Source organism: Panthera tigris, chromosome D1 (genome assembly GCF_018350195.1).
Source record: "Panthera tigris isolate Pti1 chromosome D1, P.tigris_Pti1_mat1.1, whole genome shotgun sequence".
Taxonomy (NCBI): domain Eukaryota; kingdom Metazoa; phylum Chordata; class Mammalia; order Carnivora; family Felidae; genus Panthera; species Panthera tigris.
The window spans coordinates 4065908-4081160 of record NC_056669.1 but is presented as its reverse complement, the minus strand read 5'-3'; the positions used below and the strand labels follow the sequence as shown (position 1 = coordinate 4081160).

At 38.9% G+C, this 15253-nt stretch overlaps 1 protein-coding gene across 7 annotated transcripts in view; it reads right to left on the bottom strand.

Annotated features, from left to right (window-relative positions):
• The window catches only part of GRIA4 (glutamate ionotropic receptor AMPA type subunit 4), a 247428-nt gene that overhangs the window by 41578 nt on the left and 190597 nt on the right, over window positions 1-15253 (bottom strand). For all 7 annotated transcript variants that reach the window (XM_042958444.1, XM_042958443.1, XM_042958445.1 and 4 more), the window contains 3 exons: window positions 12123-12329; window positions 6241-6611; window positions 3978-4176 (listed from right to left, as the gene is read on the bottom strand). In XM_042958444.1, coding sequence (XP_042814378.1) covers window positions 3978-4176; window positions 6241-6611; window positions 12123-12329 — 777 coding nt within the window. The remainder of the gene's footprint in view (window positions 1-3977; window positions 4177-6240; window positions 6612-12122; window positions 12330-15253) is intronic.

Sequence of the window (15253 nt, the reverse complement as noted above, 5' to 3'; positions counted from 1 at the left end):
AGGGATCAGAACCGCTAAACAAAACTAACACAGCAGAGTGGAAAAAGAGTATTTCCAGGGCTTGACAATGAGGAAGACAATTACAGAGTGCAATGAAATAGTAAAACAAATGATTCCTTTTTAAAAGAATAAAGTACCTTTAGGCCACTGATATTTTTTAGAAGTCCATTTGTACAATATTCATGTGAGGAAAATTACTGCGGCATTTGTTTAAATACATTGAATTACATATACCTTAAGTGCAAAGGAAGGTAAATTAATTCCTTTAAAATCCAGAAGAAAGAGGAATCCATATGTAGTTGTGCCAAACTTAGCAGGCCTTATGTATAACAGAAATTGTAAAGGTACAGCAGCCCGGTGGGAAATTAGACAAATAATGAAAGCAACTCTTTTGGGGGAAAAAAAAATTACACTGTCACTCTGTGAATGTTTAGGAATTCTGATTCAGAGTGAAAGGCGCGTGATAGATAAGATCATGTTCACATGGTGAAGGGGGTGGCGGGGGGGGGCACATTCAAGAAGGGAAAGACGGAAATAACATCCCTGTGCCTTATCTGTGACCACAAGAGGTGTCTGCTAAGGAGTGAGGGTAAGCAAACCTTTATACATTTGATGAGACAGGTTAAAACGGAAATTTCTGCAGACCCAGCAAACTCATGAATGCAGTGATAATGGGATTTTAAGTCCCTAAAATCTTCAACTGTCACATCTTCTTAAAGATTAGGTTTGGGGAGTGACTAGGCTCAAGGTAAGAAGCAAAGATAATACAAAAGTCATTCTTTGAGCTTAGAAAAATAATCTCAGATTTATTTGTTTATTGTGAAACTCCATGAATAGGAGGCTTACTTACTTAAAGCACTATTTTATTACTTGAAATCATTCTTGGAGTTTTAAAACTATGCTGTGCTTTTAATTTCTCAAAAATGAAGTATTCTGCCATTCCTGTTTTTTAAGAGAAAATATGTACACATGTCACGCATTATACTTCATATGTACATTGTTGTCAGGTGAATTATTTCCCGCTTCTAGTCGCTTATGCAGCATGGCTGATGTTCACAAGATTTGATAATCTTATAACCCCTGAGAGAGTAATCCACCCCATTTACGCATTCGTGGTTTCCCCGATGGCTGAAACAGCCACAGTGTAAAATCTGCGTTCAAATAAAAAAGCAGCATGTGCAAATCAGGTGTATAATAATGTCTCAGTACCTACAGAGAAGGCTGTCGGTAAGTGACAAATAGGAACTCTCTTTAAACGCCTCTATGTGTATGCTGAACTGGGAGCACAGAACACGACACATACCAAGCTTCACAATGAGGCACGCCCAAGGCAACAGGTGAATTCAGATGTAATTTTCCCCCATGGCCTAATTCTTTCTCCAGTTGATTTTAACTGCAACATTTTTTGAAGCCCTGAGTACAGGTCACTGCCCGAGGCAGTTCAGTGGGGCTGAGAGATGTACCATTGCTATGTTCCCGCGAGGAAACATTTTCGACAAGGGCAAAAATACCCTTCGCATTCTGTTTCCTCAACCCGTCAGACAAAATGGTTTATTTAAACCAGGTCATCATCCGTGGGAGAGGAGGGAGAGCACAGGGTAGGAAATGAGTTCCATTTTTATCAGAGAACCCGAGTTTATGCATTCCTGAAAGTGTGCGGTCAGGGAATGGGCTTTCTTGTCCCATTAGGGTTCAGGCAACAAAAAATACCTACACTTCTAAGAAAATCTTTCCATTTTGAAACTGAAGTGGGGTGGGAAAGAAAGGAAACGGGGCACAGTGATTGCACAGCCTGTGTGAAAGGCTCTGTAAATCCAGCAAACAGCTTCCCTTAGTCCTGTATTTCTTATCAACATACTCTCTTATCTACCTCACCAGTTTTTAGAATTTGGGACACTTTAAAAAAATTCCATAAAGATTAAAAATAAACGTTTTCAGGGTGCTTGATGCTCGAGAGCTTTACAGGGAGTTATTTATGAAATTTTTTTTCAGGGAATCAACATGACCTTTCTTCCTTTATCACTCAAGGCAGGATGATGAACCTGCAAATATTTGCCTGATTTCCATGAAAATCAGTCACCTTTTTCCAGTAAAATGCAAGTGATAGCACAAACTTGTATTCTATTTTGATGCATACACGTAATGGTTTCTGGGCACAGTCACTGAATTTTACCTACTTACTTTTGGACGGAAGCAGTTACAAACTTAGAGATTTCCGGCAAGGTACTGAAATTATGCTAAGATGTGTTAGAGCAGTATGTTTCTATCAGTAACTTTTAAAGACTGGGATGTACTCAGTAAATTTTAAAAATTTGCTTAGTTAAATGTATCCATAGAATACTGTTAATAAAATCTATTGCTATGACTATTATTTATAGTTTTAGAAAAATCTGCAAATACTTTCTCATTACCATAAATTTTTCATTATATCTATTGGCAATGCTCCAAATTGTTGATGAAGACACTGTTCACAGCCTGGTTTCTTTCTTTTTTTCTTTTTTTAATATATGAAATTTATTGTCAAATTGGTTTCCATACAACACCCAGTGCTCATCCTAACAGGTGCTCTCCTCAATGCCCATCACACACTTTCCTCTCTCCCCCACCCCCCATCAACCCTCAGTTTGTTCTCAGTTTTTAAGAGTCTCTTATGCTTTGGCTCTCTCCCACTCTAACCTCTTTTTTTTTTTTTTTTTTTGCCTGGTTTCTTTTTTAAACAATGCCCAGTGATGCGTCTGGCAGAATTTTTGTGTGGTTTGTTCTTAATTTAGTATTATGTAAACATCTGTAGTTTATAAGGATAACACAATCAGATCTTTGTACAAAAAGAGAAATCTCTTACTGAACTCCAAGCACATGAAACTTAAGGCCAGCTTAAGGATTAGGGCATTTTGTTGTTTTTAATTTTCAGGCTGAGTGGGAAAATGATAAACATATACATTTAAAATGACAATGCAAACTTTCATGTCCTATACACGTAAGCGTGAACTTCCTTTAAAGGGCGATCGTTATTTTTACACAAAACCTTAAAAAATAGGGAAATCTGTCTTGTCTTCTGAATTACTAAGTATCTGTCACTAACCAAATGAAATTACACATAAAATGTCCTCATTATTACTTTGGTAAATACTTGAGAAAATGTCACTCTGACTACCTTTTAATGATTTGGTTCTGAAATCACAAAATGAATCCTTATCTCTGACCAGACATTACCAAGTATGTATCTCTGGATTAAGTAGAAGCAGAGTAAAAGAGTTTCACCGATCAAAAATTCATCCTCCTAATGGAACAAACAACTGAAAGACAGAAACAAAAACCCCCAAATACCTGCCATCCTGAGGGAAAACAAAAGGGATCATAGCCATATGTAAATTTCTAGCAGTGTGAACAATTTTATCCACAAAGCAGAAAAGTCAGCACATACAAAGCCCTACAAAGGTGTCCAGAACGTAACAGTTCTCTTACCATTATCTTGTGAGGAAGCAAACATATTGCTTTGAAATCCACTGTTACAGAATAGATTATAGACTATATATACCTCATAGAAGGGAGTATAACCTGCAGTTAAGGGTTTCAAATGTAGCACGTTAAATTTATTCTTAAAAAAACAAACAAATCTTACGTTCATTTTTACGCTCTTAACCCCAAAACATACATAAATTCAATCTTCCCAGATGCAGTATCATCAAAGCATTACCAACACTGGAATCCTTTGGATAAGTTACATTATAAAGTTGTTTTAATTACCTTTTTGTTGTCACTTTTCCTTGAGTCTTTCTTGTCATGGAATAAATCAATTAGATTTTGCAAATTAAAGTGATTGTAAAATCCAAGTAGCAGTATTGGCATTAAACGTAGCAGTTCCTACTGTGTGTGTAAAACCTACCATAGCTAGAGCCCATAAAACGATTGTTGGCAAAAATGGCCTGAGCTTCAAAATTACGAACATTTCACCGTTGGTTTTTCCCTTAACTTACTCTGAAGAATTCTTTTGTTGACCCTGAATCCAATGTTCCATAGGCAATTTCTGTTTGTTTGGCCAGGTCTTCCGCACTTTCTATGGGGGAGACCATTCGCTCTACCGTCAGGAAAGCAGCGAGGTTAGCGGTATAAGATGATATAATGATGAGCGTGAAGAACCACCAGACACCTCCAACAATCCGACCTGAGAGGGATCTGAACATGGAGAAGATAATGCACATTTTCCTTTCTCTAACCAACATAGAGAAATAAAAGAAATACCATCGATTCCCAATGTACGTTGAAAGCAACAACCGCAAATATTGTTTCGTTTTCTGTCTACTCAAGAATGATTCTAGCCTTCAGTACAATCTGATGCCCTTCATGGCATAGTGAATTTAGAAATGCCACTGGCAAGATGGAAAACGTTTCCTTTTTACTGTTTAGTCAGCAGAAACATGGGACTTAATGCATTTCCTTCAGGTACAGAAAAGGAACACGCACTTAAATCCAGTGATACCCTCCTCCCTTTACATTTTAGCATCTCTGGAATTAGGATGCAGCCTACAGGCCAGGAGATTAAACACAGTCATGTGCTTTAATGGGCAGCATTATTTCTCTCTCCGTGGTACCTAAAATAGCAATACGTCTTAACACTGGGAGAGGTCTTAGATTTGACACAATCTGATCAATACCCTTATGACAGAACCTGTGATTACCTTCAGTCAGAACCCAGCCAGGGTGGGTGGGGCATGTGCCAATGGCACCTGCCATTGGCTGGGCCAGATGATGCCTCAGACTGGTCTCAGAGGGACTGCAGTCGAGAGGGCTGTTTTGTTAGTTTGAGATTTCCTTTCTGATAATTTCATTTGTGAGCGTTACTGATCTGAGTGGAGGATGGGCTATGTCCTAACGCATCTTCACTTTCCGGTGTAAAAATGTTCCCTCTGCCACTGCCAACATGAGACCTGAGCGTGTGACCTGTCAAGGGACAGCAGGACGGCATTAAAAACTGATGCTAACCTTCCAGAAAAAAAGTTCTCTCCTCATCCTTTCCCTGTTATCAGAGATGTGTGGGTGATGTGGATGCAGAGGAAAAGCGAGGATGGAATGAATTAAAAATCCAGGTCATTTTCATAATTGATATCACTCTGTGGGACCATCAAACTTTTTAAAATTCCTGGGACAAATTGTTTTTAAACAATTTTGCAAAGTAAGAAACAAATTTTCATATTTTCCATGACATTTCTAGCCTTAAAATTCTCCCTTTTTTATCAGTATTATATTAGTCGCACTTGTTGGTTTTAATTTGGCATTTGCTTCATCCTGGTTTTCAAAACCATTACTTGATTTACCTTGCTTTCTTTTCATTTCATTAATTCAGAGTTATTGACTCAGGTGCATATGTCAGTGGAATTTAAACACATTTATAGTTTTCCTGGGTCTTAAGGAACATCAAGTGACTTGTGGCTAAAATGTCTCCTATTGAGAAAGCATACATTTCTTAAAAAAAAATCTGTATATTTGCGATGATGATATAAGTCACTATTTAAATTCAATTCTTAGCTTCTCCGACTTTCTGCTGTTTTTTTTTCCTACAGGAGAAATTTGGTATTTTTCTTGTAACGGGAGATTAGCTGCATTTTTGGCAAACATAACTGAAAATGTCTTAGTGGCATCCAAAGGAAGTGAGGCATGAATCCAGAGATATTGAAAAACATCTCTATTAAACTAACACAGCACATAGCTGAACTCTGCCCACAGCTTGTATTGTTAGATAGAACAATGTATACCTGCTACCCACTATCCTGACTCAGGTTTTCAGTAACTATGTGGCAGAAATCTCCTGTAAGGTGCATGGGATGTAAATCAAGTTCGAAATTAATTAAAAAAAAAAAAAGTGAACAGCCATAGTCACAAAGAAATTTAATTTTGAAAAGGAGACAAAATGGAAATGAATTCCTGTTCTTACAGTTGAGATTTTTGTCTCCATCTGTCAAACCAGTGAAGGAAATATTAATACCGCAGTGCTTTTTGAGGGTTCTCACGGGTAGCATGTTACTTTTCCATCGGGAAATTTCATCTTTATGAGGTTTCCACATTTGGCGCTAAGTTGGAGAAATTGGCCGTGAATATACTTAGATTAATTTGGGAACTGCAAGTTTTTTTGTATGTTTCAAGTAAAGCTCTGCTTCCAGGACAAGAACCTGGATAGAGATGTTCTGCACGACACGAAGGATTACTGGGGAATCGGTGAAGAACTGAGGTTCTCAGACTCACCTGGGTGAAATGTCACATCCTTGCTGCATGAAGGCACCCAGGGAAAACCAGAGGCTGTTAAAGATGCCAAACTCATTGGGAGGCTGGTCGCTGGGTCCTTCCTTTCCATCCTCCGGCTCTTCTGTGTGCCACTCGTACGGACTGAACCTGCTAACTAGGAATAAGACCACGCTGACACCAATGTAGGCAAAGACTATGCACATCCAAATCTCATAGGCCAGAGGATCCAAGAAGGAAAACACTCCTGGTTTGGATTTCTGAGGCTTTTTGATCATGATAGATATGCCCAAACTCATGAAGGGCTTAGAGAAGTCAATGACCTCCTCTCGGACCAAAGTGATTGTCAGAGGGGCGATAGCAATCTCTGCTTTCTAAAAGAGAAAAGACACATGAAAACACATAGGTTAATGCATTTTGTGAAGCTTTAAGGATGTGGGCTGGGGCAGAGGGGGAGCCCTAATTGCCTTTCCTTATGGCTGAATTTCTGAATTTCTTGGCCAGAATTGCTACGTTGCAGCCTTTTCTGTTTCCTTTGGAATGGTGCCACGGACTCATTACTTGGCCATGCCTTAATATTATGAATTGCAAATTTCAAACAGTCCTTCTTTTTTTTATCCCTTTCCAGTTGTAACAAACCTATCATACTGTCTGTGTTTGTGGGACAGAAGAAACCCGTTGTTTGATGACATTTTCCAATCCAGCGCGCACACAAAAATCTGGAAATTGGCATTTATTTCTTACTATGCCCATACGGTGATTTTTTTCTACTTCCAATTTCTAACACAGCTTTTGGAAAACAGTGGATTCAATTCTCAGATATTATGATCGTTAAGACACCAGCTCCCATTTTTGTTCTGAGCAATTTTTCTGAGCCCGTTTTCCCTATCTCTACAATGAGGACACTTTCCTGTTTGCCTTGCTGCATTACTGTGATTATCCATTACAAAAATGAATAAAATACTAGTGAGCACTTATTGAGGGATTATGTACCTGACATCGAACTAAATATTTAAAGGGCATCTCATTTAACATTCATGGTAATCCGGCTTATCACTGTTTTCTAGACGATGGAACTGAGACTCAGGTGAGTTCTACACGTCACGGCAGTTCTGGGATTGGAGCTTGTGTTTCCTTGTAAATCATGCCATCTCTCAAACTGATGAAATAAAGTGTCATGAGAAAACTGTAAGATGTTACATGATCTACACTGTGAAAACAAAGATTATTTGATTGTTCGTTTGGAAAGGAAAATATTTGGCATTAAAGTGGAATCTGGGACATTGCTCAAGCACTTGTGCTCTTACACAGAGGCTGCCTCACTCCCGTATACCCTCAGGTCGCTGGTTCACCCGACGGCCAGCAGCTTGATACAGGGGCATCTGGAGGGCTGCGGTGGGCACCGCACTCCAGTCATGACGCTGCCCGCTGGGCGAGTGAGGGTTCACCAGCAGTGCCTTCTAGGGGAACGAACTTAGCTTCCATCATAAACGCCCACACACACAGAAGTCAGATTCACTACTGGGAGGTGTTTATTTCTGCAATCTTATTACTTGTATAACTTTCATTATACAAGTGATATGTAAACTAGCCATAGGAATTAGTACCTGAACACAGAATCCCCAAATTAAGGAAAGTTACCTCCACTCTTACCTACTCTTATTTTTTTCTTAACATATGCCCTGCTAGACATGGTTTGATGAAGAATATTTTTCTTATTTTACAATGGGGTAATATAAAACACTATGTTTTTTTTTTAAATTTAATATTTATTTTTGACAGAGAGAGAGAGAGAGACAGACAGACACAAAGAATCTGAAGCAGGCTCCAGGCTCTGAGCTGTCAGCACAGAGCCTGATGCGGGGCTCGAACTCACTAACCTTTAGATCATGACCTGAGCTGAAATCGGAACGTAACCAATGGAGCTACCGAGGTGCCCCATAAAACACTATTTTATAATTCTTTTACTCAGAAGGAAAGGATGAATGCTTTTCATTTTATCTTATATATTAAAACTTGGTTAATGACTGCTAGTATTTTATCATATGAAAATAACAAAATTTACTCAATCTACTTATTATTTTAAGAGCTGTTTGTACTGTTTCCACGTTTACACGGCTTAAAACTTTGATGAATTATGTGAACATCTTTGAAGAAAAACCCTAGAAGATACCTTAATTATTTAAGATGGATTTCGAGAAGTGGGGTTGCTGATCTAAATGGTACCCATCTTTGTAATGGTCATGATGTATTTTGTGCAACTTTTCTCCAGGAAGACCATGCAAATTTCTACTGTCACCAACATTGTGTGACAGCTTCTGCAGCTATGGATGGTGGACAGCCCATGTGTGTCTTTATTCTCATTTATCTTTGTCAATTTGCTCTATAGGAAATTAGATCTCTTTGTATTGAGTTTATTTTTGTAAAACAAATAGCTACATTGGCTTTTTAAATATCATAACCTGTTATAATCTGCCTGTATTTTCCATACGGTGAATTCATTTTTTACTGACTAATTTGTAAGCACTTTCAAATATATTCAAAATATTAACTTTTATTTTCCACATATGTTGCAAATATTCTCCCTACTCAGCATCTGTTTTCATTATATAACTTAGATCATGGTACTTCATTGCAATATATGTATTAAATTTTTTGTAGCCTATAAAAGTATCTTTTTTGTATCTTTAGCCTTTGGTTTCATGCTTAGAAAAATTCTTGTCATATCAGGGGATCCCCGCGAGGCTCAGTCGGTTCAACATCTGACTCTTGATTTAAGCTCAGGTCATGATCTCCTGGTTTGTAAGTCCAAGCCCTGCGTTGAGAGTCTTGTTAGATCTCTCTCTCTCTCTCTCTCTCTCTCTCTCTGCCCCTCCCCTACTCAGACTTACTCTCTCTCTCTCAAAATAAACATTTTGAGTATAATTCTTCTCATATCGTATGATCAGTCTCCATCATACGTGTTTTAGTCTTGCCCCCACAATTCCTCTAAGCTGTATTTAGTAGCATACATGATGACATCCTACAGAATTGTTAGTTTTCTAAGTGGCTGTTCTGCTGTTGCAACAGGAATATGTGGCCACGACATCCTTACACCGATCTGAAACACCACTCGTATAACTCGTTCTGCATAACGTTCTTATGAAATGTTTTACTTATGCAAGTGACCCTGAATGAGTTAACTCTACAAAAGGAAAGCAACACGGAGAGAAACAAGGGGGCCTTCCTGCATGTGAAAGTAGATGTGAGGGAGGACAGACCCGGGATGTTCGATGAGGGTAATTGTGACGTCTGCAAGTTGTGTTCTGCAAGAGGATAGTGAACAGAGGAGACAGACCTGGGCTTTGTCTGCTAACCCTGGAGATGGTCCATAAGCTTTCGGTGATTCCCGGAAGGAAGTAGGCAAAGGGTCTCCTGCAAGCGCTGCATGATACCTGGGTTTTCCAGGGTCTCTGGGGCAAGGCTCATGAACCGGCATGTCACCACACAGCACAGGTAATCCTGGTGCTGGCCGGCCATGGAACATGCCTGGAAGAACATTCCCGTGGATTCAACTCCATGCACACGAGTCTGGCAGGACCCAGCAGAAGGGCCACAGAGGACCACGGAATGGACTTGCTGGGCGCACAGGTGCCACAGGGGGAGAGTACCTGCCAGGAGCGGGGAGATCTGTGCTTGGGGCCACCTCCTGGTGGTGCACTGAGGCTGCACGTGAGTGCTTCACAGGACACTTATTCCTGACAAGTCCATTACAAAGTGTGCAAAGAATATGACAACAACAACAACAACAACAACAACAGCAACAACGGGTTCAAGGTGAATCCTTTTGCTTGTCTAAGGAGCTTTGGTAGCTAGGACAGAATGGGTGTTTCACCCCAGGCCCCGGAACCTGGACATCTGTTGTACGTGTTTGCAGTAAGAAAGTAAAATAACTCAGAAGAAAGTGCAGACTTTACAGACACCTGGATGCATACTGACGCCACAGAAAGTGTACGAGACACATGGGAGAAGATTCCTTTCGGGAAAAGCTCAAGTGGCAGAGAAGAGAGAATTTAGACCCTGGAGGATTAACTGATGAGTGAACATAATGAGAACTGATAACCACTAGGTTATCTTCTCTTTCTCTTTGACACCTGCTTGACTTTGGGACTTTCCGTTACTGTGGTGTGTACCACAGATACAACTTTTCGTTAGCTATGCTACTCTCTAAATATCGCTCATTTTTGCTACTTGAACCATATGGTCAGAGCCCTTGCAAAGGGGTGAGCCTGGGTTGCCCAGTGGGTAGGGGCTCCGCGAAAGAGAGAAGTAACAAATGCTCTAGAAAGAAACCTAAGCTTGTTACGCCATCCATGACTAATTGGTGATCCAACTAGGATTTTTTGAGATGAAATACCCAATAGTGATCTCTGAAGGAAATGAATTCTTGTAGTTCTAACAACTTGAATAATGTTTATATTTAAAACCTACTTATTGTATCAAAAGTTAAAAATATTACCAACCGTCTAAAAAATTACCAAGGAACACCTGGTTTAGGGATCCTTTTTCTTTGGAGCTTGAAGCTCACTATCAAACTGCTGATGAGCCCTGTGGTAAAATACTTTTGGATTCTTTAAAACTGCCAATTTTTTTCACCTTCACTTAGGGCACCTCACTGGTCAATAGTTCTTATAAATGGATATAAAACTAACTGATTGCTCTTTAATGCCAAACAATTTCCTCTTCTGCTGAGGGGACAGCCACAGGCCCGGACTGGTTGCAGAAAGTTGGTCGCTGCATGGTGTGACGGGCAGGGTGCAGAATCGTGACTAGTGGATTGCAGTTCAGGCTTGGCAAAGGGGCCCCTCAACAGACTTCGGTTATGTCCTCAATCGTTCCATCATTATTCTTGTCTAGGGAAGGATGGCTCTCATGCAATTATCTCAAAGGCATCTTGTGAGGGTGAATCAGACAGGGTGTGCTCTGAAGGAGAAGTCTGTGAAATATGAATTGTCTTCTAGGAAATTTCTGAGTACACCTCAGGTGGATACGGCTTGCTGCGAGCTCTCGGGTTGGTTTCTGGACTTTGGTAGGATCACGCATCACCAGCACTTGGTAACCACTGGTTTCATTTCGATCCTTTGCAGGGACAGCTGAAGAAACTGATCTTGTTCTAAGTAAGGCAGGAATGTCTACACAGAGTATGCCCTTGGCGATAAACTGTGTATACTTCGTATATGGTGAACTCACAGGGAAGGGCTCCCTCCACCTGTTTTCACATGAGGCCCGCTATGAAGTATGTTCTAGCTTTTTTTTTTGTTTTGCTACATCGAAAAAAATGATGCCACTGCATAAAGTTTAAATTTACTATGTTCAGCAGGACTGTGAATACTTTATAGATGCTAAAGTAATTTCATGATTGCTTCACCAAATTACATAAAAGATATTTACCAGTAAGCACAAGCAATGGGGATACAGAGAACTACTTAAAATAAGGTCTTAGTTTATGCTGTTGAAGGAAATCTTTCCCTTCAATTACCAAGTAACATAAATAAAAGATTTGTTGTGTGGTTCTTAAAACAACATAGCTATGATGGAACAACATCAGGCAAGAGAATAATCATCACAGGTACTGAAGTCACCACTTTTTTTTTTAAATAGGACATCATATTCTAAATTTTTTATCTTTCTAGATTTTGAAGTTATGAGGTATTAACTTCTCTCATTATTTGGGAATGGCACCATAACGAACTAGAGAAACGTCTGAACATCGTATATGCCTCTCTGAATGTTAACTGCAAATTTAAAAACAGTAATAGGTCTTTAGAAACAGATATGTGCCCGGGCGGGGAAAAAAAAGTTTCAGGTTTATGTAAGTAAATTCTTCAGTAAGTTGATTTGCTTACCCCATAAACAAGTTCTCCTACCATCCCATTCCAGATTTTTGTGTCTGCATCCCTCGCTCCATATTTTCCATCAGGGACAATGGCAATTTTATACTTGATACCAATATGTTTTGCAATTTCAGATGCCAAATCTACACAGTAGCCTTCATACTTGTCATTTCCTTCAAACATTTCGTGATTTTTCTTGTACATAACATATGGGGATTCCTATAATGAGAGAAGTAGAACTGTAAAGGGGGAAATAATAAAACATTCCAAAGTCTTAAACGTTTCAACCGCAGAATTTGACAAAACGATTGTATTTAGTATTAGCACACACACTGATTTTGTGTGGCGAGAAATCAGTAATAAAGGATGAATAGAGAAATATGCTTACAAGTATATTCGATGGCTTTATATTGGATACTGAAAGTGAAATCTTTAAAACAGTTTTCTACTGAGTGACTCTTAAATATCTAGCACTGTGACAGGAAAAATAAACATTAATAATTGTCGAGAGAGGCATAAACTGTCATCTTTGGCAATGGGATTAGTATTCTAGAATATCTCATGAAGTTAGAGACCATTTAGTAGTTAGTCAAGGTCACAGGTCTCCATATTCTGCATCTGGTTTAGGCCACATTCAACTGTGACCTCCTTTGGGAAAAGAGCTAGACGATTTTTCTTTGCTATCTAGCATTTTGCTGGATGCCTCTCTCAGAGCAGGTGCTAGCGAGTTCAATGAAGAAATGAATTAAGAGCTTAAAAAATTTATATACTTATTTGCAATAAATCACCTTTCCTAACATTGTCCAATAATTTTGCTTTCATTAGAGTTTAATTCGGGTCGTGTGGTCCATGAAATTTTATTCTGTTCTAAAATATGTCTCCGGTGAAAACTAATAATTCCCCACCCCCCAATATGACAATCACGCCCTTCAAGTCATATTCCCATTTAGTTTTTGAAGCAAGTAAGAAAACAGGATGAAGAATGACTGTGAAAATCCTTATAATATGAAAAAGTTTACTGGTGGCTAATAATAGTAGACAGTTTTCAATTCACACACACACACACACACACACACACACCTAAACCAAATGATTTGAAGGCCATGAACTAGAGAGATAAATTAACAAACACCTGATTTTATAAATGAAGACTAAAGCCACCAAAAGACAGGTGTGGTGAACACAGCTGAGGTGTGCTGGTCACACCTCAGATTTTTTAGATTTTTTAGCCATATGCAGACAAGAAGTGACTGCTTTTGGCCACAATGTCATGGAAATCATGGATTTATAACATTGTACTGTAACAGTCACGGAGTAGTTTTCACACAACTCTTTTCTTCTCCCTCAGCCAGCGTGTTAACTAGCAAAGTTGCACTTGGCTCTTGTGACTCTGCGATAGATGGTATTTCACCTTGCATAACATGGCAAGTAGTTTCTATACTACTTCTGATTTTTAAGGACTTTGCAAACGTGGAAACTACTTTTGAAAATTTAATAAAAATGTAAATGACATGGTCCATAATTTTCTCTCAGAGATGCCCTAAGTAACTCTCCTGTGGGCAATTGTCTACGCTTGGTCCTTGAATACTACTGCCTTATGTTGACATAGTCAAGGCACCCAGAAATCTCTTGCCTCTTTGTAATTAATGAGTATTTTAACACTGGACTTGGGTGAAGAAAGTTTCTCTACCTATAAAATTAAGGCAACTAATTGTCTCTTCTTTAGATAGATGAAAACGGTTTGGTAACTTACAGAAAACATTCTCCTGTATAATTTAATTAAATTATAAATGTGGTTATGAAAATGGGTGAGTTGTTGCAGAGCAGTGTTAATTTCTAAGAGAGTTTATAAAATATTGGTAGGTACAAGGAGCTAATACTTTCCTTCTTGTTTTTTTTTTCTTGTGACAGCTAATTAAAACATGGGAGAATATGTAGAGAAAATCAAGAATTACACATTTATAAAATACACCTGAAATTGCTTCATGGTTATCACTTATAACTTTTAGTATAACACACATAAGAGTTTTCAAAAGTTGTACCGCTATGGCTCCCATGTGGTACTAAGGTTGAAGTCCAATTCTAAAGTGTGTGCAATACTTGAACACTTAAGTATTTTAGCCTTCATATACATATATGACCGTATCAGTTCATGTGCACACGATTCTCTAGCTGGTAATCACATCTGTGTTGCTAAATTCCCTCTACATTATATAGTGAGCAAGTTGCTTTAGGAAAAGCTGTGTTTCTACTGTGTACTCAAACATTTATTAAGCACCCACTGCGTGCCAGGCAGTGGGAACGAGGAGGGCAAAAATAAATAAAATATTCCTCTTGTCCTCTTGTGATTAAGATTGTAATTCTTTGTAAAAAAGTGGTGGAGGACAATGATAAAATATAGTCGTGAATGGGGCGCCTGGGTGGCTCAGTCGGTTAAGCGTCTGACTTCAGCTCAGGTCATGATCTCAGTTTGTTAGTTCGAGCCCTGCACCGGGCTCTGTGCTGACAGCTCAGAGCCTGGAGCCTGCTTTCGGATTCTGTGTCTCATTTTCTCTCTGCCCCTCCCCAACTTGTGCTCTGTCTCTCTCTGTCTCTCAAAAATCAATAAAAATGTAAAAAAAATATATAGTTGCGAAAAATAATAGTAGGTCCGACTTATTTAGTACATGCGAAGAAATAATGCGAAGTTTTTTAACTGTACCTTTCATTTACTTTTCACATTGATATTTTGAGACAGGCACTTCCCACTTCTCAGGCAGAGAATTTGAGGCTCAGAGAGGGTAAGCAAATCATTGCATTTCACAGAAGTAGCAGAAGTGGGATCTGAATCTCTATTTTGAAGTATATGGAAATTGTTGAAGCTCTTACTGCATCTGTCAAGGTGTGTGCAGCTACTTGAGATTTGTGATTTAACTAGAGAGGGGACAGGTGTAAGTAAGGATGTGGATTTCTGTACTGTGAGTGAATGAAATACTTTATATGAAATTATAAGTACACAGTGTAGATAAAACCTCTCCTTATCTCCTCCTATTGTCTGGTACATATAAGGCACTCAATAAATCTGAAGATCTCCTAGTGGAATTGTGCTCCCTAAACAGGAGTATCAGGGCAAAGTAATTATATTAGAATTCCTGATTCAGGTC